This window comes from Perca flavescens, chromosome 20 (genome assembly GCF_004354835.1).
Source record: "Perca flavescens isolate YP-PL-M2 chromosome 20, PFLA_1.0, whole genome shotgun sequence".
NCBI classification, from domain to species: Eukaryota; Metazoa; Chordata; class Actinopteri; order Perciformes; family Percidae; genus Perca; species Perca flavescens.
Genome location: NC_041350.1, coordinates 12,529,296 through 12,554,980, shown reverse-complemented (window position 1 = coordinate 12,554,980; position 25,685 = coordinate 12,529,296). Strand labels below are relative to the sequence as shown.

Sequence of the window (25,685 nt, the reverse complement as noted above, 5' to 3'; positions counted from 1 at the left end):
CCTGAATGCAAATACACATACGCAGAGTCTTGCAGAATTAAATCTCACAGTAAAGACAGCTGCGACATCACTGATGCATTTTCTTTCATTCTTTGTTTCTTTAATCAGAGGGACAAAAAGAGGCAGAACAAACAAGCGAAGGGACGAGAGAATGAGAGAGAGAGAGACTGTATGTTGGAAGTCAGACATATGGCTCCTACTGCAAAGGAGGGGTCAGACATCATTAGGAAGCACAGCTTTATTCAAATAGACTGATGTTGTAGCACTAACACTAACCCCATGCGAGCGTCTGTCTCTTTGTCACACTTTCCAAGATTTAGGTTTAGCTTCAGGTTGAGCAGAAATCCTAAAGTAGAAAGCTCCTATTCAGTTTTGGAATAAACAATTGCCCCTGCTGTCCCTGTTGCTGGATCCTCTAAATGCCTAAGCACTGTAGATACTAAAGTAGGAACAATGTCCCCCCCAACACCTCACCCCCACCATACAGACAGCCTAACCAAACAGCTGAGAGTCACTACAGCATGTTGACAAGGATGTGATCCTTCACTAATTTCCCACTGCCAAACACGGCAACATATTATGGTCAAAGAAGTCCTGGACATGTTGCTATGGACTAAAAATGATAATTGAAATAAATAAAAAAAATAAATGAGTACATAAATACTGACACAGCTGTACAATTTACAAAAAGATCAACATAATTTAGCTATAAATCTACGTTTAAATACATATTAATGTACTGTTGCATGTATATAAATAACTATCCCATATTTGACCACTGTACTAATAACATTTCTAAAACGTTCTAAAACAAAGTTTACAGAGCATTTACTAATTTCCAAACACAGTAAAAGACGCCAGCTGAAGACAAATTTATTCTAATGGATAAAAAAAAAAAATCTGTCTTGTTTACATATCCTAATCCCTTAGATATAGCGGGCGGTGGCGGCTATGGTTTGGTGTGTCTCTGTGCTGCCGGATGCGTCTAATGAGCAATCCTTCCCTTCCAGCGCTCCCAGTATCAAACGTCTCCTTCCACTCCAGTCGTTTACCCGCAGACTGATCTCTATGAAGTCGATGCTACTGCTTGTTCCAGCGCTTCGGCTTCAAACGCCAACGTGCCTTTTGGGGCTGCGCACATATCTGCTCTCTTCCTCTCCTCCTCTTTCTTTCTCTCCTTTATGTTCCCCCTTTTCAAGTCTTCCCAGGCGTCTGCGATTCTTTGTCTTCTCCCGCTTTCTTCTTTCAAGTCAAGGCAGGTGGGAGCAAACAGCCTGGCACTTTTCCTCTCATTTTTATCCACTTTATTGTTTCCTTACTGTGGCTGCTCTCTCTCTCTCTCTCTCTCTCTCTCTCTCTCTCTCTCTCTCTCTCTCTCTCTCTATCACTCTCTCTGTACCTCCAAAATGAGTTGAGAAAGATCCTTGATCTACCATTTTGAAGGAGGGAAGTCAGCTTTGGTGTATTTTTTCACACACACACACACACACACACACACACACACACACACACACGGACTTGGCCTACTTTATGTACATATATATCCTATTACACAAACAAATACTGTGATTAAAACATACATGCTTTATCACACAACAGACACTCACCCTGATCCACACACAATAACATAGGTGCACACGGAATTAAAGTGCTACTGATGAGATAAATGTCTAAATCTGGGCCACAGCTACCAGTGATGAGTTGACCTTGGTATGTTTTTCTAGAAATTCTGGGATGTTAGTGAACTGAGGTGTAACTCCAATCTGCAACAGAAAGGTATTCATAGTGGTTTTTTTTTAAAAAGACTAAAATCGATTGTGTACAAGGATAGTTAGCGTGTATCCAAGCTGTTACTTTTGTTATAACTGACTAGCTAAGGCCATGCACAAATAGAAGTGTGTGTGGTTATTTTGTAGGGTGGTGTTGACAATGTTAAAACGATCATCGTGTGTAAAAGCACGTTAGCATGCTCCTTTTTGACAAATTTGATTATCTATCTATTCAATATCTGTCCTGCTGCCTTCAGATCCCTGCTAGGAATTTATCAGTGGATAGGGACGTCTTTCATGTATGTAGTCTAAAAGTAATTGTGGACAAAATTTTGTAAAATAAAATGTGTATTTATTTACATCATTCCTACTCTGAACCTGGGGAGGACTGGTTTCCACTACTATAGAACATACTACTGGAATTAATTGCAAAACAAATCAAAGAAAGAGACTCCTTTCCCAGATTTTTTTTAAAATTCCTAATGATATGTTATTTAATACTTTAATACGTTTTATGTGTGTCTGTGTGAGACCAACTTGTTTCGTTAAGCTGTGATATATATTTAACAACGTAGCTGCTGTAACGTTTCAGTCATGGGTTATTATCAACTGAGTGAGATTGCACTTTAACAGACCTGGTCCTTGGCCGTCTATTTTCAATACAATGTCAGGCATTCGGTTTTCACCAAACTACCAGCACTGCACCCTGCATGGCCTCATTTGCATGAACCTCCAATCAGCACCTCTCCCCTGTTTGCGCTATAAACATTGCACTTGGTATGAAAATAGCAAACCGAGAAGCAAAGCACAACTCAAGGTCAGGAAAACAGCAACATGCCATTGTGCTGCTCGTGCTAGTCTTTGCAATACTACAAATATAGTGGATGTCTTTGAATTTGACTTTTTGTTAAACGAGAATACAATAGTGGTATAGAGATAGATTAATAAATGAATAAAATACAATGATTCAGGATATCCCTTGCAGAATTGTATTCCTGGCAGAGCAGAGAAGCTTTTAAAAGAACGGCATTTCAACTGTGTAACTCTGGGACACACTGCATTTAATAATAAAACAAACTGAAAAAAATAACTATGATTGAACAGTGAGTGGTCAAAGAGCAGAGACGGCCCTACAGGAGGAAAGAGTGAAGTTAATTTATGAGCAAAAATCCTATTAGCATGAGTCTAGTGGCATAAAGCCATCAGAAATAAACAGAGAGAAGAAAGCTCAATTTAAAATGAAATGCAGCATGTGAGGGGGGAAAAGGCAGTATCTTTTTCTCTCTCTCTCTCTCTCTCTCTCTCTCTCTCTCTCTCTCTCTCATTGCTTCTCTCTTTATTACTCTCTTCCAAAAATCATCCCAATTACAGCGCTAATTTTAGCCTCCAGTTGGTGCGCGTTTGTGTATTTTTACCTTTCCAATAGATTGGAAAAGAGGCTTAATACAGCAGGCAGAGGTCGAACTAACTAACCTTTGTTGGCTTCACACAGCTCTTAAAACCCAACATTGAGCTGGGTACTGTGTGTGTATGTGTGTGTGCTTGTGTGCTAGAAAGAAAGAGAAAATGAGCGAGAGATGTAGCAGCAAGTTCTGTGCGAGAGAGAAGACGACAGCTTGCACGAAAATCCCAATTGCGATTGTGCGTGTGTACGTGTGTGTGTTTGAGCTTAGTGCATTATGTTGCGGTGTGTTTTTCAGCGTACACAACTGCCAAAAAGTCCAGTAACACAACGATCATCAAAGCCAGCGCCATCTATCCTAAAGACCATCTAGTGATATTCATAAAGAGCATAGCAGATAACAGCCTTGTCATGTTAGCTCCTCCATAATCCAGACGTCTAACCTTTCATCTACACCAGTGTGCGTGTGCGTGTGTGCATGACAGAGAGAGAGAGTCAGAGAGAAGATGATCATATATGCTGCTGTTGTTAGGCTTATCACTGAGATCAGAGTGATGTCAAAACAACTGTGTGCTGGCAGGTGATGACAAGTACACAGAAGCGCACATACTGTGTACACACACACACACACACACACATAAGTATATCATCACTAAAAGACACGTGTGACACACACACACACACACAGAGTTTTTTCCCTCTAGACAGGTGTAGTAGTCAGTCCGGTTATTTGAGCTGTTGTAGCAGAGCCAGCATCAGCCTTAGCCTAATTACCTCTGGGACGCCAACATCACGCTGGTTGCAAAGCAGGTGTGTGTGTGTGTGTGTGTGTGTGTGTGTGTGTGTGTGTGTGTGTGTGTGTGTATATATGTATGTGTGTAGGCAGAGAGAAAGTGAGAGTCATGACTGTGTATTTTGTCTCTAAAGGCACTCCAAATTCAAATGTATTTTGGGAGCGAAACGTGAATAAAAACCTTGATCAATATTTCACAAACCGCAGCTGATTTCCTTGGTAACAGGTTCTCTATTTGCACCCAAAGGTAAAAATGCAGGGGATATTTTGGACAGGAGCTTCCCAATGTGCCATTTTTGCCATTACAAATAAATGTCCACTGTGGTGCTCCTTTAGAACTAATCACTGATAGTGAGCTGATCAAAGGTTTTACTTTCGCTGTTGTAGAAACCCAGAGATGCTGATGGGGAGGTACTGTAGAGCAGTGATTCCCAACCTGGGCTACTTCGGCATTTGCCAGAGGGTATGTGGAAAGACTGTTAAGTAGCCAATTTGAAAGAATAGAAATTATGATTTGATCAAAAGAATATGTCCACATATTAACATTCAGTCAACTGTAACACCTGAACACTTCATGTTGCAGTCATGTGTGAGTGTGTGAAAACTAGTAGGCAAGGAGACGTTTAAACAGGTAGCTAAAAGTAACGACTAAACAGTTCAAACTTAGCTTAAAGTAATAGCTAGATGGTTGAAATAGTAAGCTAAAAGTAATGGATAGACGGTTAAAATATGTACCTATAGTAAATGGTTGAAAAAGTTAGTTAAAAGTAATGGATAAACAGTGTAAATACAGTAGACTGGATTAATAAGTAGTAGTTGTTGTAGTAGTAGTACGATTAGTCTATATCCACGACGTTCCGCTTCCGGGATTGCTCCGGTGCCGCAGGAAATTCCACCTAAACTCTGGTGGATTTATGAGGACTATGGTTAACTGCTCCTCAGATCTCTGCAGGGTAAATCCAGACAGCTAGCTAGGCTATCTGTCCAATCGTGAGTTTTCTCTCGTAAGACTAAAACAACTTTTGAACGTACAGGTTCCACCAAAACAAGTTCCTTCCCGAGGCTATTTTGCAGCGGCACTGTGGCTCTGTCGGCGCTTAGCCGCCCATGACGAATGTGATTGATTTAAAGAAATGCCAATAAACCACAGCATGTTTTTCTCTCATCCCGGAATGCTGTGTGGACTAGCCAGACCCTCCTCCGCAGCGCTGTGGAGAATGGTCTGGCAAAGCGAAACTATAGTACGATTGCTGACCAAAACCGACCTTAATAGTGTTATACATTTGAAACATAGGTTGGGAATCACTGAAGGGGTACGTGAGTTCATGGACAGGGCTGCGGGGTGCTTCCGACCAAAAAGGTTGGTAACTGTTGCTGTAGAAAGTCCTCCACAACCAGGAAGTGATGTTTTAGAAGTTGGGACATAGTACTTAAGATTAGTGATAGCCAACATGGCAAAGAAAAGCGAAAACTCAACTTTATCAACAAAAAAATAAAACATCAACAACAAACAGTTTGATTTCCCAAGAGATCTCTGAGCAGTGCAGCGCAGAAACATCAATACAAGGAAGATGTCCAAAAAAAAAGGGAAGACATTTGCAGGTTACTGTTTTGGTTTTATCTTGTTATTAATGTGTTTTGGATGTACGGCTTCACGTCTCTGTGTGCCCTGTTCCCTGTTTCAGCGTTTCCATGAGATCAGCAGCAGCCTCCCGCCCAGTTCAATCAATAGCTTGTTAGTGCATCCTAATGTCTTCCACCAAGAGAGCTGACACACGCACACACGCACACGCACACCCACACGCACGGGCAAATGAACACAAGTAAACAAGCATAAGTTGCATGCACACAACCATTTATCAACATGTGACAGAAAGAAAATGTGCATTGGAACAGAGGAATGATCGTAAAACATAAAAACTAAATATTTGGCATCAATGTGTTTTCTTAGCGTACCTTGCCTTCTGAAACATGCTAATTTCCAAGGTCTCCAGTAAACAAATAGTTCTCAAGGGGCAGCATTTCAGCTGTACGGCCTAAACGCAGTCAGCCTGGAGGAGACCAAGACCAGGTTTGAAAAAAGAAAAAGCCGAGATGAGATGAAAGAGGAAGAGGAGGAGGAGAGGAACCATTAATATATACCTGTTCTGTAGAGAGAGACTAAGCAGGAAATGAAAGTTTAGATTTGTTCTTTCATCTGCCGAGATAGGCTTTTTGGCAAAAACCTGTTTTAGCAATTGGAGCTGTCATTTTACTGTTATGGTGTAAGAGAGATTGTGCTGAACGGTTTCAATGATTTCATTTTCTATTTCACCTTTAAATGATTTAGAAGGCATTTAGAAGCTGCGCTTTCAGACGGGGCAAGAGCCGAAACATCGTACATTTTAGAAGACTACAAGTAAAGGGGTAAAAGCTCAGAATTTTATAATATTGCTGTAATCAATGAATGATTGAGTAAGACAACAGTGCTGAGAGATATACAAACCTAAGACACCCTGACAGAATAGTTGTAATTTTGAGGGAAGTTAAAGGGAGTTTTCGGTCCATAATGGCAGATGCTAATGGCGACTCTCCTGCTCTGACTGGAGTTTTTTGAAGGTTAATTCTTCACAGTAAACAAGTTCAAGTGAGGCTGTGTCTGCAACAGCTGTCCGCCACTCACTGCAAGGTGATGACTTACAGAAGATAAGACAAATTCAAGTAGGTTTTTGAAAGAGCACTGATCGCCACATACTATATGTCTCCACTATCTATCACCTCATGTAAAATCAAAAGGGGTTTTTCTAAAGATGGTTTTAAGGGGACACCCTCCGCCAGCAGTGGAAAATGCATGCTGGGAAACATGATGTCAGACAGGGAACCAAGAATGGATAGCTTGGACGGTTTTAACCCCATATATTATCACATTTAATCACTGCTACAACAGCTGATGAATAGGAGTTATGGTCTTCTCAATTTGAACATTCAACATGAACATCTCATCAGCTGGATCCAGTGACCTTTGACCTCCCCCGGCAGCCAGTCATGGTGGTTGGCACTATTGGGTTTGTGCAAATACAGAAAAAAGGCACAAACTGGAACACACACTAGCCCACTTCAAACACACATCCACTTCTGTTTCTACTTCCACTTCTGCACGCACGCACGCACGCACTCACGACACACACACACACACACACACACACACACACACACACACACACACAAACAGCACAGAATCCTTTTGTTTGAGCCTTTGTTTTGCCGTTTCTACCTTTTCCCTGGCTGAGGGTTTGAAAGTGATTACCGATGCGGCCCACTTCATTAGCATGAGAACCAAAACAGCGTGGGGAACACATTATCACTTCACAGAGAAAGACTGAGAGCTGTCTGCCCGCTTGTTTACGCTGTTGCATTCGGACATTTTCTACCAGCGCCGCCACTGCTGTCTCACGAGGACAGCGTTTTCAGCAGGAGGAAACAGCAGACCCGGGAGGGGCAGGAGGAAGAAAACACAGACGGATAAAGAGGCAGACAGAGATAGATGTATTATACTCTAATATGTGTTATGCAAAACCAAGTGCATGCATCAGTCACGATGTACATAAGCAGTGAATATTCAGATGCACATAACTAAAAGATATGCTGTCTCTTTTACTTGCTGTACAGTTGAAAAATGTTTATCGTGTCATCAAGTATGCAGCAGGAACTGTCTCAATTTACAATGAAAAATAGAGAGTGAAATGACGTTAAAATGTCTAATTATATTTCCACCACTTGCTGTGTTTACATTCTTCCATTTACTTGTGATACAGAGCAACAGAGGGCCACGCACATTGTATAACTAGAGTAACATCCAGGTCATTTCTATTGTGTCTCATCTCATTAGACTACTGCCGTGTATTCACATTCTTTTGTTTGCTAGATGTGTTACTAAAAGAAAGAAAAGACTACAAAGTAGTTTTTATTACAAACAATCTGCACCGGCATCAGAAACTTGAAGGGAAAAAGACAAGCAGCACAAGCTGGACGATCACAGTTCATGTGGTCGCAACGTAGTATCTCTGTGGCCGCCTTAGCCCAGAGAAGGCACACGTCAGCGATGCAGTACTCTACGGCACAGCTACCAAGGCTATGTGCTTAGGCTCTGCAGCTACGCTGTGCCCCTGAAACGCAGACCTAGGAATTCAGGTTAACGGGTACAGAGTACAATGATCATACTGGAGTGCAGGATTTCTTAGACTGTGGGGACCCCAACCTGATAACATTTTGTGCCAAAACCCCAAAGGGAGACTTCTGACATTTGTTTTAGAAAGGTTTCGCTGTCCGTCCTGTATGAAAATATACAGTATAGTAGCAGAGAGTAAAACCAAATATGGATTTTTTTGGTGAAATACAGCATAATGAAATAATTCCTTGTTTTTGCCAGGGGCCCTCTGGAGCCATATCAAGGACCTGTGGGAGACACTGAACCAGGGTATGAGAACCATTTGCCTTGTAAACTTCCATTTTAAGCCTTAATCCTTATCCTTCATCCATCCCTCTCCTCTCCTCTCCCTCTTTCCTCAGCCTGCAGCCTGCAGGGAGGTGTACAGGCAGAAATATAGAGCAAACTAGAATGTATCGCTCCAGAAGAAGCTATTTGGAGCTGGTTGACCCCGGGGGTCAGCTGGCTGGCTGGCTTCCTGGTTAAAGGGGATTGGTGGGAAATGGAGGCAGCTTTGGTTAGCCAATCACAACGCGCAGAGCGGAAATCAATGAGGTTCCGCGGAAAATGTCAGCCAGGACTGACCTTTTGGAGAGAGGAGGGGAGGAAAGAGAGGAGGAGGAAGACAGGAAATAAGAGGGGATGAGGTCAAAAGGAAAGAAGAAATCAGGATGAAAAAAATGGTTAGAAATAAAAAAGGAGAGGAGGGAGGAATGAGGATAATTTAGAAAGGAATAGAGGTGAGAGGGAGAAATGTAAACAGTAGAAATGGAAGAAGAATGGAAACAAAATAAAAAAAGGCACTAGAAGGAGGTATAGAAGGCACAATACATTTTTGGTTTAAACTTGTTTGATGATTTCACATGATTATATTACAGACGATACTTGAATTATTTTAAATGTTAATTTTACTTTCATCACTATTTTATTATTTTCTATATCCTATTTTGTTTTTAAAGTTTGGTATTATTTATCTTATCTTATTCTGAGACTGCTTTGTAGAGACAAAGTGTAAAGTATGAGGTCTGAGAGCATTTTTTTAAACCCAACCCGCATTTTGATTTCAGACAGAAGGTTACAAGTAAACAAATATAATAACTGCTGTAATTTTAGGTGGTAATTATACCATAAAAAAGTTATGTGGCTGCACCTTCAGAGTAAAGATTTAGGACTTTCCTTATCTGTCACTGGCAATCATTCTGTATTCTGATGCCAAGCTGCAATATTTCTCCATGTAACAGAAGCAGTTTTTAGGTTGAAATTATTTCAGATATAAAGAAGGAGAAGGCAAGGAGGAAAAGAAAGACGATGTGACCTTTACTGTCTCCTGCCCTGCCGCCTCGTCGTTTTAAACCAGCCTCTGTGGGACCCAGGAGGAGAGAAGGGGGGACACACACTCTCCATATGGCCTGGTGAGGATGTGAATATTTCTTTTCTTGCAGTCCAAATGTCTCTTGTCTTTTCTGTCTTTATTTCCCACGATCTTTAAAACCCAGTGCTTCTCACATAATTTCCTTCCCAATGCCAGTCCATCCTTCCTTGATATCTTTTATTCTTCCTTCTTTTGATGACCTAAAGCATGTTTATTTTATTTTTCTTCTTCTTCTTTCCTTCATTTCATCCTTCCCTTTGTCCTCTCATTTCCTCAGGTCTTGTCTGAAACCGAAAGTCGAAAACGAAGCGCTGGAGACATTAATCACGGTTTGAGTATTCCGTGCAAAAGTCAACTGTGAATATCAGATATTGAGTGCTAATCTAAAGCTGTCAATTGCTACCAGTAGGTGACCTTTAGGTCAAATGCTTCAATAAGATCCCCAGAGTTCCTGCGCACGAGTGTGCGTGTACAAATATACACACACAAGCTCCAATTCATATGCATGCACCTGCAGAAATATACCAACTATAAATACCGATGTGATGTGCATACAGTACACTCACACACACAAAGTTAGAGGAGTGCAGCGGCGCCTCTTTCTCCGTCTTTCCATCTCAAACCCTGCCGTCATTCCTAACACACACACACACACACACACACACACACACACACACACACACACACACACACACACACACACACACACACACACACACACACACACGTCTTTCTTTGAACTGAATGCTGCAGTACGTTCAAAGCAAAGACGAAGGCAAAAATACGGGGGTGGTGAAGAGAGAGAGAAGGACACTTCAAGGTGAATTTGATTTCCACATAATTTTAACACACACACACACACACACACACACACACACACACACACACACACACACACACCCTTAGCACACACACACGTGCTACCAAAGCCATGCCAGCAAGTGAACACATGCTTGACACACACACACACACACACACACACACACACACACACACACACACACACACACACACACACACACACACACACACGTGCGCTACCCAAGCCAAGCGAGCAAGCGAGTGAACACATGCTTGCTGAGTTACCACCAAGCAGCCACTGCTATACATACATACAGTAACTGACACACACACACACAGTAGACAGCTCATTCGGGTTTGTGTGTGTGAGCGCAGTACAATCTGTGTTATACATATTTATAAATTTTGCTCATAACAGAGGATCACCTTTAAACTTTTCCCTACTCCAGTCTGTTGCATGGATGTGTGCATGAATGTGTGCGTGCACGTTTGTGCGCTCATGCGTGTGTGTTTACAGAATATGCATATGAGTGTGTAGGAGCCGAATGACTCATGCAAAGTTGAACTGAACAGCGCACAAGTCCCACATTCGCTAAACAAAATATCACAACAACAATACATTCGGAGCAACCGTTCAGTGGCAGGAACTGCTAAAACCCAGAGTGTGCGTGTGTTGCAAATGTGTCCAACCAATTAAAGCAATCAAGTCAAGTGCAAACCGCCCACCGTGCTGCATATTGATAAGGCTGGGAGTACAAGATGGCGACCTGGGCCCACCGTGCCAAACTACTTTGACCCCTGCGTCCACTTCTACCACCAACGCCAACAAAAACCACGGCATAAACACTTTGCACCACTTAGTTTTGCTGCAGTCCACACACACAGACACACACGCTTGATGCAAACAACGGCTTGACAGTATGACAAATATTGCCTTCCATCCAGAACGAATGAGGTAACGAAAAAAAAAAAAAAGAATCAACGGCTCATTAGAAAGATAAAAACCTCCCAAAGCCCTAAGGGTGAAAGAAAAGGGGGCGGAAACAAGAAATGAAAAAGAAGAGAGAGGAAAAGACTTGAGAGACAACAAATCATAACAGCTGTAACTCAATTCAGAGGCCCTGCTAGAGACAGCTTTCTTCATCTCTCTCTGTCTCTCTCTCTCCCTTCATCTTTTTATCTCTCAGTCTCTCTCTCTTTCTCTCCCTCTTCTCGTCCTGGCCCCTCTGTAATTTTTTCCCACCAACCAATAAGCCATTATGTGGCAGTAATATGGCTGCTAATGGATGCACTGACCTGGGAGGAAGCACACGGCACGCCATTAGCCCAAATGCTATGCAAAACTACCACAAGACTCTTTCAAAATTACCCCAACCGAGTGTGTCGGTGCATACAGTATGTGTGTGTTGGTTTGTGAAACCTGCACTGTCTAAACAGGACTAATCTTTTTGTAATTCTTCTGATGAGTTTGTTGTTTAAATGGGCATTTGTCTTTTGGTCAGTATTGGAGGAAATACTCCGGTCCCTTTTCAGATCTGTAAGATATGTAAGATGCATCCACCAAAAGGAATATTATGTAACATAGAATAGATCTTTATTGTCATTGTTTTCAACAACGAAACATAGTTTAGCAGCTCTCAATATGACAGACAAACTGAAATAGAAAATTTAAATAGTAAAATATAACAATCAAGATAAATAAACACGATGAATAGGCACTATATACATAAGGTTAATGCACTTCCAGTTTTTGGCGTTCATAGAGTCTTCATAGAGGGAGGAGATGGAGAGGAGGGTTTGTGCTTTTGACTGCCTGGGGGAAAAAGCTGTTTTTCAGTCTATGTAAATATGTAAATATATCCCTTACAAGTTAAGAATCCTGCATCTAAAATAAAAAAGTAAAAGTAAAGCCGTCTTAGCAGCAAAATGTACAAAAGTAAAATTACTTTTTATGTTGAATAGTCCCTTTTATAGTGTTATTATATATATATATATATATATATATATATATATATATATATATATATATATATATATACAATGCTGTACTGTATGTCCCCAAAAGGTCAATATGCATATTTTTCAAAAATCTCACCAGGTTTTTATGGGTGATGTTGACTCAGGGGGCCTTATTACATTATGAAATAATTAAAACAATTAAAATGTATGTCAGTCCATAGAGAAACAACAATTAAAACTTAATAAGAATCAAGTCTAACAACCAAACCTTGCTCAGAACACACCGGAACATTTCCAAGAATTAGAGCTCATAAAGAATCTATTAAAAACAAGATGTTTTCTCTGAACAGAAGGGATATTGTTGCCTAATTTCTAGTGTGGTAAATCCGTCAGGAGATGGGAGTTTTATTTCAAGCAAAGCAAAAGAATAGACACACACACACACACACACACACACAGGGATACACACAAACACCATGGGAGACAGGTTTTTCATGCCGTGGAGGTCACAGGTTGCGGATATGTGAGGAGACCTCAATCACGCTCCTGGTGTACACACACACACACACACACACACACACACACACACTAATTCACAGAGAAAGCGAGACAAAGAGAAATAGAGAGAGAGGGAGGATTTGTTTAATCGTTTGGCCAAATCGGACAGATGGTCGTACACTTCCAAAAGAGCAGTGCGACTGGGAAAATGGGCCATCAGTGACCTTCGCAGTGTGTGTGTGCTTATGCATGTATGACAATGTTACAAAAGCAAATGTTACACAAGTATGGTTTCAGTCCCATTGTAACCCACCGCCAAGCCCTGATAGTAATCGGGCTGGCAGGACGGTAAACAGTAGAAGTGGACTAAACAACAGGAATCAGTCAAGGCTGAATACCACAAGGAGAAAACCCCTCCACACCTCAATGCCTCCTTCCTCTCCTGTTTCCTTCCCAGCCAATACCCTTCTCCCCGCCTTCCTCTCTCTCCCTCATTCTGTCTCTTTCTTCTGCTACTCCCTTTTTTGACTCTCCTGCAACAACTTCCAGACACTGAAGCATTTTTCCTCTTTCTCTTTTTTTCCCTCTTCAATCCATTAACAGCAAAGCATCCAGGTCTTTAATACAGTGAACTTGGCCAAGCAAAGACAGGGCCCACACACGTGCAATAATAAAGTAAACACTGTATGGACATATCAAGTGCACAATGCTGGGTCAAACACTTTCTAACATACGTAATTAACACACTGTTGAATGGGTCTTTACATGAGAGGAGAGCTCAATTACATACACAGGGAGCAAAGGATCATGCCCACATGGCACACACAAGGGCGCAAACAAATATAAAGCACTTTGGCACGCGCACGCACACTCTGGCGAGCGTCCAGACTGACTCTTGTTGCTTGTGTCTATAAAGCCCTGAGCACCATATTGACAACTGTAATAACTGTGGCTGGCAGGAGAGAACCGATTACAGCAGCAATCATAGGCCCTGCACACGCACGCACAAGCATGCACGCACACACCAATACACATCCTTACTTTCTGTCAAGGACCTGTTTCTTTTCATCGCCAATATAGAAACACACATCTAGGTTCATCCTATAGCCTATATAAAGCAGTAATATTGTAGCAGTGGACAGCCACATGGTAACAGTGTCTCCCAGGTCCACTAGAATAACACTGAAACACTGACACATAGTCAGTCAGGGCCTGGACAGAGACAGGGACACAATTTGGAGTTAAAACACAGACGGTACTATAGTAGCGTGTGTCTGGAAACAGTTGAGATTAACTGCTGAAAATAATTCACCATCGTATCTTAAAATAAATCAAATTATTTACAGAACTGCAGGTGCAATAATTTGACTAATAGAATATCAAATATTATTGATTGTGCTATAAGTTGCAGACTGCCAAGTTAACTATGAGATGACTGATTAGAGACTGATGTTGTTTTTGGTGCCAGCTAATCTCACAAAGCCAAACTCAGACCGGGAAATTGTTCTTTAGAGAAACAGAGAGCAGATGGACAACCAGTCAGTAAAGCAGACAGCATATGAGTGAGTCAGTCAGTCAGCCTGGTCAGCGAGGGTCTGTAATAGCAGCACAAGGCCACCGGTGGAAAATGAAAGTGGGCTATATTGGAGTGGAGAGGGCAGGCTAAGATTGGGGTCAGAACTATATGGTTCACAGGCCAAGGAGAGGAAATATGTGGAGAGGAGAGGAGAAATACATTTCCTAGAAATTAAAGGGGCACGCTGCCACTTTTAGACATCAAGGTCAAGTTGAGTCCTACACATTCTGTAAAAACTGTTGTATAATGTATTTTGTGTCTCTGGGTGAGCTTTGACAATTCTGACAACCCTGATTATGTCATCAGTGTTATATCAGCTTGGAGACAGCAAATGTACAGTATATCAGAAAGCCAGTGGGCATTTACCAGACATGGAGGGTCTAATGAACAAATGCAAGCATTTATCACCCAATATGCTTCTAACGTTTTACTTTGTGGAAATACAATACTGACTCAATGGAGTGCCCCTTTAAAGTCAAATCAGCAGGATAATTAATTCAACCATTATTTCATTTTGATGACATTTGAGATTTTGTAGGTGCCACTGTTCTTTCTCCGTTTAGCTAAAGTAGCCACTCCAAACATTAAAACATGGAAAACCATACATAAAAACTTCCTGTTCAGGTAGGATTTTTGCTAGGACAATTAGCACCTGTCAGTTGTTAGTATAGAATGACAAAATGGATGTATAAAATGTTGTAGATGATGACATTACTATTCACACATTCAGTATATTGTTGTATCCAGGATAAAAAAATGTTACTAACTGTATTACAGTCTAAGCATAGCTGGCATTCAAACATTGCTTCACAATACAAAACTCAGTAAAATATACCGTAGAATCAGTATAGAGGTAAAACAGACTGCATTATCATGTATATATGCTGGTCATAATACGTTTTGACATTGTGTACGGACAACACACTGAAATACTATCATTTTCTTCCCCTTATTCCCCACATCCCTTTCAATCATCCTTTTCTGTTCTCCTCTATTTCACCTCTCCTCATTTCTGCACTGTTCTTTCCCCCCTTCACTCTCATCCTTCTCTTTCCCTCTTTCTTTCCCTCTCCATCGGCCCCCGACCAAGGAGAAGCGATTTGCAGCAGCAATCCGTCGCTAATTCTCACTCAGCGTTCATGAAAAATGTATAGCAGGCAGACTGTAGGGAGATGCAGATTGGCGCTGGGCCCTCAGCAAGAGCCTGGCTCTGCATTAATGGAACATTATTTTCAACCTCTCCATCCCTCCACCCCTCCTGTCCATATACATCTTCTCTCTCCTTCCCTTCCTCCCTCCCTTCATCTTTTTCATTATAGTCCTATTTTGAAACAGACTGTCTATCTGTCTGTCTATCTAGCTACGTTACTTTTGAAAATGCTCTTCTCCCCACTCTCTGAGTTTGAAACAAAAGCCATAAATATTCAAGGACTCAGTAGAATATTAGCAGCTCAAACAACCCAAACACAGCTATCTGCAATCTGAACAACTCTATGTGTGTGTGTGTGTGTGTGTGTGCGTTTGCATATGAGTCTGTTTTTTCACACGCAGTTGCTTGTGCATTTGCCTGTGAGCGCAGTGTGCATTCAGCTAAACCTTCTCAAAGATAATAAGAGGAAAAACTTTATCTTAATCTTTAAAAGGCACAACGGGAAGTTGGAATCCTGCTGTGAAATGTGTGTGTGTGTGTGTGTGTGTGTGTGTGTGTGTGTGTAAATGCATCTTAGCTTGAATTCCCAGATATGTTCGTGTGTGGATGTGTTTAAAGCACAGGTATCTTATGAGAGTAGATTAATAACAGCACTGCAATGCCATCAGGACTAGTCACAGTTTGTATCATGCATAATAAACCTCCCAAGGAGTTTACACACACACACACACACACACACACACACACACACACACACACACACACACACACACACACAGTCACTATAGCAACACTGGCAGTGTTGCTGCCCCTTACTTCAAAGTCAGATGTAATTTCAGCCTCCCAGCAGCCAGAGGGAGCCATGGTGATGACAGAACATTCCTCCTCTGATGGCTCCTTCCCCCCTCCATCCCTCCTTCACTTTTTTTTTCCTCACCTGCCTAGCCAGCCTGCTGAGAGGCCAGGCATCCAGGACCCAACATAAGAAAACCCAGAAAGGTTAGAAGTGGATGATTGAAGCTAGAGAAAGAGGGAGTGAAATGGGAAGGGAAGAGTGGGGATGCTTAAGAAGGGAGGAGAGAAGAAAAAGTAGGAAGGAGGTAGGGGAGGAAAAGGAAGGAGGGAGATGATGTAGTCTTTTACTTATTCTTTAATTCTACAGCAATTTTTAATCTGTTTTCCCTCTGGCTGTCTATTTCTCCCTGTTTTTCTCTGCCGCAGTCCAAAGAGTGAACAATGAGCAGAAGAAAAAAACACCATCAGCTGCAGCAACTGTCACTCAACTTTATAGATTTGTTACTTCAATCCACATTATCATCCAATGAGGAAGAGAAATCCTCCCGGATTCATATATACTGAAAAACCATTTGACAAGAGAACGTTCCCATGTCCAAACTACTAATGAATATAAAACAGATGTTTCCAATCTTCAGATCAGATTGGCTCAATAACATTTGAAGCCATTTTAACAGTTAATTTAAATATTAATGTGGTAACAGAAAAATCACCATTTATAATGGAGGGCTTAGTGCCAGAAGGGCATATCTGGCATTAATGGTTGGTGAAAATGAAATCTATATATCAAGTATGCATTGGTGTTCTGAAATCAATATGAAAGAGTGTTTGATTATAACAAATCACAGACTGAACTGAGTGAATTGAGGTGACGTCCAGCCAGGATCTTCATCACATTTTAAGAACATCAGATTAACACCTTGGAAGGACAAGCCAAATTGGTAAAACATGCAGTGTGTCATGTTCATTTACTGTTTTTATCCAAGATCACAATATAGCAGCCTCAGCTTTCACACACTGTCACACTGTTGACTGGCCTGTGCAGGAACGGGGAGGACAGTTAGGAAGGTGTTGATGTGCTTTCTGTGCCCCTAAAAATAAACAGTAATACATATAGAAACACACACACACACACACACACACAAACAAATGACACATGCACACAAGTACCCACGCGCACATAGTCATCCACTTTTCATTTACATCATCTATTTTTCAAAGGTTGTTTATGCAGAATTCTACTAGAGATCAGTAGTGTGTGTGTGTGTGTGTGTGTGTGTGTGTGTGTGTGTGTGTGTGTGTGTGAGCTGCTGTGTTAACGAAAACCCACAGCAATGAGCTGCCTCTCCATCTCTGTCCTCTTTAGTCGTGAATTTGAACTAGTCTTCCTAATCTGTTAGTAGAAATGAGCTTTGACAACAGCCACCAGCCAGAGAAAGAGAACGGTTGGGCAAAGACTAAAAAAAAAAAAAAAAAAAAAAAAAAGATGCAGAGGGGAAACATTTCTCTCCTTCTAGGGTCAGTCATCGCTCCCTCTCCTCCTCCTCCTCTCTCTTATCTCCCCCCCTCTGTCTCTTCTCATCTGTAGGAGAGGCTGGTGGAGAGGCGCCAGTGGAACCGGACTGGTGTTTTCTTAACCAAGTTCATCCCTCTCCATTTCCCCCTCACTCTCAAATCATAAAGCCTGTCACACACTGGGGGTGTACGCATGTGTAAGCATAGGGGTAGGTAAGTGTGTAAGAGTAGTGCACGGACAGAGTGTGTGTGTGCACACATGCAGTTTCTTCACTCTGCTGTGCTGGGCTTCAGTCAGCCAGCCTGTCAGGGGTGGATGGGTATAAACATGGCCTCCTCCGCAGCTGCAGAGCTCGCTCCCCACCCCCCTCTGTACCACTGCTGCTTAACCTTGTGTTACCAGTTTGCTTTAACAACATACACTGGCCAGAATAGCTCCCAGTAGGTAAAACAGTGTGTAGCTGTCAAATTTTGCCATAACATACAACTAAAAGCCTTCAGGCAAAAATTACTTTATTGATTCCCATAGGGGAATTCTCTTTTGGTGTGTCCCTCCTCCACAGGGGATGAGAGTACAGTGTCAGTTGCAGAGGAGTGCTGGTACTGATTCAGTGTCCTGCTAAAGGACACTTCAGCAGTGCAGATGCGACATGGCGGTTCAAACTTGGATCTTCCAACTAATGGCTGGCCTCTTTTCAGGTAGTCATCATTTCAAACTGGACCGGTAGACCTGTAGTCTAACTGAATCCTAAGGCTTATTCCTCTCAAGGCTTTGCAGACATTTAAGCTGCTAAAATATTGAAAACAAGCTACAAATATTGAGCAACTGCATAATTAAAAACAACAGTTGCTACGAATATGGTTTCAGATATGATCCCAGGTGCATTCTCTAGGTTAGAAACAATGCTGAAGATGTGTACAGATGAAAGACCCAGAGACGTTTTAACCGAAGATCAATTCCACTTCCTGTGTGTCGGTGTTTTCAAGCCGTTGGGGAAGAAATGGTATGGCCCCAGCAAAAACATGTGTTCCCGGCTCTTGAGGATCAAAAAACTATGCGTGTACATGAAACTGTGTGTGCACGCTAAATGATTCATGAGGAGCAAATGAAAACAGGCTGGCATACAAGCGGAAAAATAGCCCGTCTGCATTTTAGATGAAGCCAGGGTCCTCTGACTCGCTGTGTCATGATATCTGGGTCTGCGGTGAAACAGAGCAGAGGTGGAAACACTTATTATGTGTGTGTGTGGTAGAAAATTGAAGGAGTGTGTGAGTGTCAGTGTGAGAAATAGTGCAAGTTTGATACAAAAAAACTCAAATCATATGGTAAATTATGGAATCCTGTGGAGCACATAGGGTCCACCAACACTGATGGGCCAATGAATCAATCACTCTTACTCATATTTGAGTGAAAAGGTCTACAGGTTTAAGACTGGCGTGACCAGAAGCACCTCAGAGTGTGAAACTGGCTTCAGACTAGCTGTCCTATTCTCAGAGCCACAATGTGTTCATAGCATTGGCAGGGAGCTGCTGTGGCCTTCAGTGCTGCTGTCTGTTCTAAGAATAGGCAGCAGGGTCCAGAGAACATCTCGTCTCCGAGTCTCCCTGCCTCCCTCTCTCCCCCACCTACCCTCCGTTTTTCTCTCCACATGCTGCAAAATATATATTTGAAGTATACATACAAAATGTAATCGTATTCCTACATGGAAAACTTACTTTGTACGACGGCTAATGCATTTTGTCAGTGTTCTAATGGTCTCTTAAAATATATGCTGAATGCTCTGCATCTACAGTATGCCATTTTTGTATATTTTAAACCACGTTCAAACCAATATAAGAGACATATGTTTCTTTCCACGAATCCCTCCGTGTTTTTCCTCCCTCGTACTTTACCTCCTTCCCTCTCTCCCCCATCTCTTCTTTTTCTTTTTCTTCCCTATTCATCTCCCTTGCATTTCTTTGCTTTCTTGTCTCGCTACGGCTCCTTTTCTCCTCTCCTCTCCTCTCCTCTCCTCTCCTCTCCTCTCCTCCCCCTTGTGTGCACTAATGTGGAGGCTGAATCTTACCCTGCTGGATGACATTACTCTGCGTTGCCTGCTGGCCTGTCTGCCTGCATGGGGACTCTAAAATAAAACACAGCAGTGGGGAGAGCCTGAGTGAGAGCACATACTGTATAGGCAGCCTGACTGACATGCTCTGATAGAGCACACACACTCGGTGAGTGAAAACGCCTCGCAGAGGACAGAATGTGTATCAAAGTGTGTGATGCGTGTGTGTTTGTGAGCCAAAGAGGTCTGTGTGAGTGTGGCTGTAGTGAGAGAGATAGGGGAGGGGAGCAGGCCTCTCCAGCTGTGCCCTGTCAATCATTCATGACCTAACACTTGGAATAACAGAGGAGGGCAAGGTGGACAGGAGTGAGAGGGAAAAGACAGCGAGGGAGAGATAGCGTTTCTGAATTTTCCCTTTTGTCTAATGGAAAATAAGTCAAGGAGAGACAAATGAGCACTAAAAGACATACACAAATACTTTTATCCATGTGTGTCTGCTTGTGTGTGCGCTAGTGTGAATAACATGTCGCTGCCAGAACCCCATAGCCTGAATTCAACATCCCTCACCCTGAACAAGTGACAAAAAGATAACCACGTTTCACTTCACCGCTTCATGCCCTCTCTCTCTCTCTCTTACTCATTCTCATCCTGCACTCCCCCTCCCCTCCCCTCCCCTCCCCTCCACCCCTCCCCTGCGCGCTCTCTCTCTCTCTCTGTCTTTCCACATGGCTGGCCATCCTCTCCCATGTCCCAGAGGATGGGAGGCTGTGCGGCAGCTTGGCAGGCTGTCAGGGGAACGCCGGAGAGCAGGGAACATGTAGTGACTGGAACAGGGGTGGAGGTGGGGTTTGGAAGGGGGGATGTGAGAGGGGGGGGGTCAGTGGGTATGAAAGCCCTGGCTCCTCACCTCACTATGGCACTGGAAGAACCGGCTCTGCTTAGCGACGTTAGGCAATGCAAGATGCAAATGGCTGAGGGTGCTACAGAGAGGAGACAGACACAGAGCTCTCACTCCTCCTCTATTTTCATGAACCACAAACGTCTCTGCCATACACCGCAGGAAACAACAAAGAAGCAGTCAACATGGCATCCTGAGCCAATTGTGTAGTCCAGCTCTAAAACCAACATGACAACAACAACAAAGAGAAGCAACATTCTTTCAACTTTACAATCCAAACAGTGACATCTGATGGGACAAATGAAGAGATAAGATGAAAAGTATTGGCTTTTTGTTGGAGATACAAATTTACGAGATACGATTATTTTTTTTTTTTTACATAAAGTACAAACCAAATATATGGGGGCAACTTTTCTCAAAAGTTTCACTATCGAGTGGTTCATCTTCTTAATAGATGATCTTTGCTCTGGCTCCTGACTTCACTATTGTGTGGAACTGGAGGAACAGGCTCAGCTAGACCAGAGCAAGTCTGAAGAGGATAAAAAATACTGGAAGAGGAATACTCTCTATACTGGTGGTCATGTTAACCCTATATTGGAAATCAGGTGGTGAATGCCAGGTCAGTTTAAAATGATACTGAAAGAGCTGCTGGTAAACATAAAAGTAACTGCTGACACCAAGAGTTTTTTTTTTTTATTTATTAACATCAGCGTTAACGACACAGATACTGTACAATGATATGGAATAAAAGGCATGCTGTATCTCCAATACATTTCATTTTAAAAGACCCATGGGGCACTGTGACTTGCATTTGTGATAAGTTACTAAGGCACTTTTTTCCTTTGGTCTCCCTTCAAAAATCCCGCCACATCACACAGCAGACTCGTCCCAAAACAACAACATGACACTTTGCCGACCCACGCTTCCTCCCTCCTGACAGAGAGAAAGCGAAGAAAAAAAAGATGACAGCAGCTTTAGATCTGACATCAAACGCTGGCGAGAGAGTGAGAAAGAGAGAGGGGGAGAAAAAGCAGAATGACAGCTTCCTGGAAGAGCCTAGCAAACGCCGAGAAATTTCTCCCCTCCCTCTCTCTCTCTCTCTCTCTCTCTCTCTCTCCGCTTCTATCTATCCATCTCTCCCTCTATGTGTCTCTCTCTCATCAAAACCTGCCGCCGATTAGGATCTCGACGAGCCATGCGCTATGGATGGGATGTGAAAACACACGGAGAACCCAAGGGGTAAAACGCCAGGATTAAAGTGGTGAGGGAATATGGGGTGATATCGGTGGTGGTTCAAATAGATCGTCCTCGCCTCGCCTTACTCTCTTGCTCCGGATTCACACACTGATACATCAAGGCCATTTCTCATTATAGCACCAGGGTGAAAAAAAAGCTTTCATGATGCTACTTTAGAGGGTCAGACAGAGAGGAAAAGGGAAGTGGGGGTACATGTGTGGGAGATTGAAAATGAAAGAAAGAAATGCCAAGATAAAGCAGGTGACATTCTACTAGTATGTTATGGAGGAAAAACTAGGAAAGAGATAGAAAGAGCAGTAGGAATTAGAGGTGTAATGATACATCGGTCTGGATTGAAATATTGATTCAACATCAACGATCTGATACTATCGATACCAAGTTCAAAAATATCGATACATATCGTCATCTTTAAAATGCGCCTTTTATTTTGAAATTCCCACTCTGTATTCATTCTTTTTATCAAAAAGAGTGGTTGGTTTTTAATTGAAATGTCTTGAAGAGCTTAGTAATGTATTTGTCAAATCATATTTTATGTATAAAAAGTAACTAATTGTGTTAAATGGGCTTATGTATCAGTCGCAGGCCCCTGATGTGAATCGAATCAAAATAGTATCGGGGCAGACTTTGTGATATCAGTAAATATTGTATTGTTGTCCAAAGAATAAATATAATATTGTATTGTGATGAAATGTGTGATTTACACCCCTAGTAGGAATCACTTGGAAAACAGACTGTCGCTGATTTGAATCAAAGCAGAGTTGGACTTTAAAAGTCTATGGAAAATAGTATAACTTCATTTGAGTTCAGACACTTAATTTAGCCTTCCTTGCAGTTTATTCCTCCACTCCTGAGGCAGTTCCAAAGTATCTGGGAAATTAAACGGCACACACCTCAAGCAGTGCCAATATTTGCGACCATTTCTTGAAAGTGCTGAAGAGCTGTGAGGGGAGAAATGACAGAGAGTAAAAACCGATTAATTTAGCCAAAAAACTGGAGCAGCCCACATCTCTCATCCCTCGTGGATCAGCCTTGCCTCACCATTCCTTCTCAATTACTCCTCCAGTCAACCTGCTTAACGATTTTTTTTGTCCGTCCAAATGACAAATGTGTGTTAGCAAGAATGCATGTGTCCGTGCATATGCTTTACTGTGCATGTGGATGTATGTGTGAGTGAGTGCATGATGCTTAGACCACGTGCTGACGCATGTGGCCTTTTTGCCTTCGGAATGGGCGCCAGTCAAAACACAGACATAAGCTCTGAAATGAGTATGATGCACATAATCCATGTCTCCCATGGTACATGAGACAAAGAGGCGTGTCACAGGCTGAATAAAGGCATCTGATTGGACAGAAAAGCTTACAACTGAATGTTAAGACACTAAGCTGGAAAATACAGGAAGTTGAGGGCGACAAAGAAACAAATGTTTCTTTGAGGCTTGATGGTGGGTCTCACACAGACGCACGCGCGCGCACACACACACACACACACACACACACACACACACACACACACACACACACACACACGCACACACACACACACACACACACACACACACACACACACACACACGCACACGCACACACGCACACACACACACACACACACACACACACACACACACACACACACACACACACACACACACACACACACACACACACACACACACACACACACACACACACACCTAATGTGTAATTCCGTATACGTGTGTCAAATTCGGTGATACTTAATGGGTTGACAGAACTGTCAGTCACTAACCGGCAGACTGGACGGGCGGTCCTGGGAGACGCCATCCTCATTGTTGGCTTTCCCAGAGTTCCCTGGGACGGGACCCCTGGTGGCGTACGTCTCCTGCTGGGCCTCCTACAAATAAAAACAGAGAGAGAAACACAGAGAGTAATTTACATCTAGGATTGATACATTAAAAGGATTTATTTGACAGTATATTGCCAATATTTTTGCGCTCTGAAGGGGATTCTAAATTAGGATATTACAAAAACTGTATATCATGTGTTTTGGCAGTTATGAGGAAAGAAATTACAGCATATAATGCAGTAAAAAGTGCTTGGGTAATATCAAAACATTGTCATTACAGTGTCCTCTGTCTATCATAATGTTAAGATAAGTTAACTAACTAATAACTAACTGACTCCAGGTCATATTTGTCTTTGATATAGAAATTTCAAGGATTCTTGCTTTTAAAATATGTACATTTATGTATATGTGCATGAAAAACACACAAGAAAAGGTCAATATTTTAGTAGATTCTTTTTTCTTCCATATATTGATAGTGAGATTGACTCAAAGGCGCGGTATCCTTGGAGTTGAACCATTACTTCTCCTGCTACACACTAGTTATGTCAACAACACTTCAGTTATGATGAACATTGTCTATATGTGTGTGACAAAGATTGAGACAATGAGTTGGACTGTAAGGCCTGTAATTAAGACTCTGATTCCCAGTTAGATCAAGTCACAACATAAAGAGGCATTTTGCACAAGGAAATACACACACACACGCGCGCACGCACGCACGCGCGCACACACACACACAGATAAAGTACATTCAGACTGAAAAGACATCCAAACACTCACACATGAGCACACCATACACACCAATTCATTTTAAACAAATCCCGGCCAAACCACCCACTAATCCTCGAATAACAAAAAAAAAAAAAAACACACACACACACACACTCTCTCTCTCTCAGTCCTATTGTTCAATCTAAGTCATTTTCTTTTCCTCTGTAATCACAAGCCTATCTAGTGTAAACCAATTTTCTCCCCATTGTCAGAGGTGTTGCCCTCTCCCTCTCCCTCCCTCTGTATCTCTCCCTCCTTCCCTCTCCCTCTTCTTTTCATTCACCGCAGAGGTCGTTCTTCCATCATGTTAAGCGTCGGCAGCACAATGGCAACTTGTTAAAGAGCTCTGTGTGGAAGGATTAGTGATAACTGATCGGCGAGACGCGGCGAGAGATCACATGTGAGTGCTTGAACACACAACCAGACACAACATACGTACACACACAGCCACACATTTATGATATACTGCACGCGCGCTCGCACACGCACACACACACACGGTGCCTTCAGGTTTTTACTTTTAAATTCCATTTTTACCCACAGTTTGATTTCTTATCTGTTGTGTGATTATACTGGAGTAGGTGGGCAATATTCCTGTCAGCTAGGTGATATAATTTTATAGCTTAAGATTATCCTTCACAGCAAGAGATGTATCATGTGAAATGGATCTATTATTAGAGCATTAAATGGTTCGTAATTTTTGCTTCCAGGGTAAGTGATACGGTGCCAATTTGGTACTTTTGTGCATTCTTTATGAAATCTGATATAAGGTTTTATACACTCCATACATTACAAGTAAAGTTACATTTGCATGCTGCAGTAGCAGATGTCCACACACAGACAAAAAGATAATGAATTCATTCATCCATTATAAAAGGTAATTTAATGACCTTAAATGCCCTAGAGTAGTCCCTTCAAATCACATTTCCACATTTCAATTATTAACCAATTAAATCACTGAAGGACTAATTCTTAAAATATAGAAAATGTTAAATACCCTAATGATTCCTGAAAGGAATGCAGCTATCGATTATTTTAGTAATCGAGTATTCTACCGATTATTCCATCGATTA

At 42.0% G+C, this 25,685-nt stretch overlaps 1 protein-coding gene across 9 annotated transcripts in view; it reads right to left on the bottom strand.

Moving 5' to 3' along the window:
• LOC114546385 (AT-rich interactive domain-containing protein 1B) overlaps positions 1–25,685 on the bottom strand; it is a 207,639-nt gene that overhangs the window by 92,358 nt on the left and 89,596 nt on the right. For 8 of the 9 annotated variants that reach the window (XM_028565135.1, XM_028565138.1, XM_028565137.1 and 5 more), the window contains 2 exons: positions 23,785–23,889; positions 22,910–22,957 (listed from right to left, as the gene is read on the bottom strand). In XM_028565135.1, the coding sequence (XP_028420936.1) occupies positions 22,910–22,957; positions 23,785–23,889 (153 nt within the window). The remainder of the gene's footprint in view (positions 1–22,909; positions 22,958–23,784; positions 23,890–25,685) is intronic. The other variant, XM_028565132.1, reaches the window with a different exon arrangement.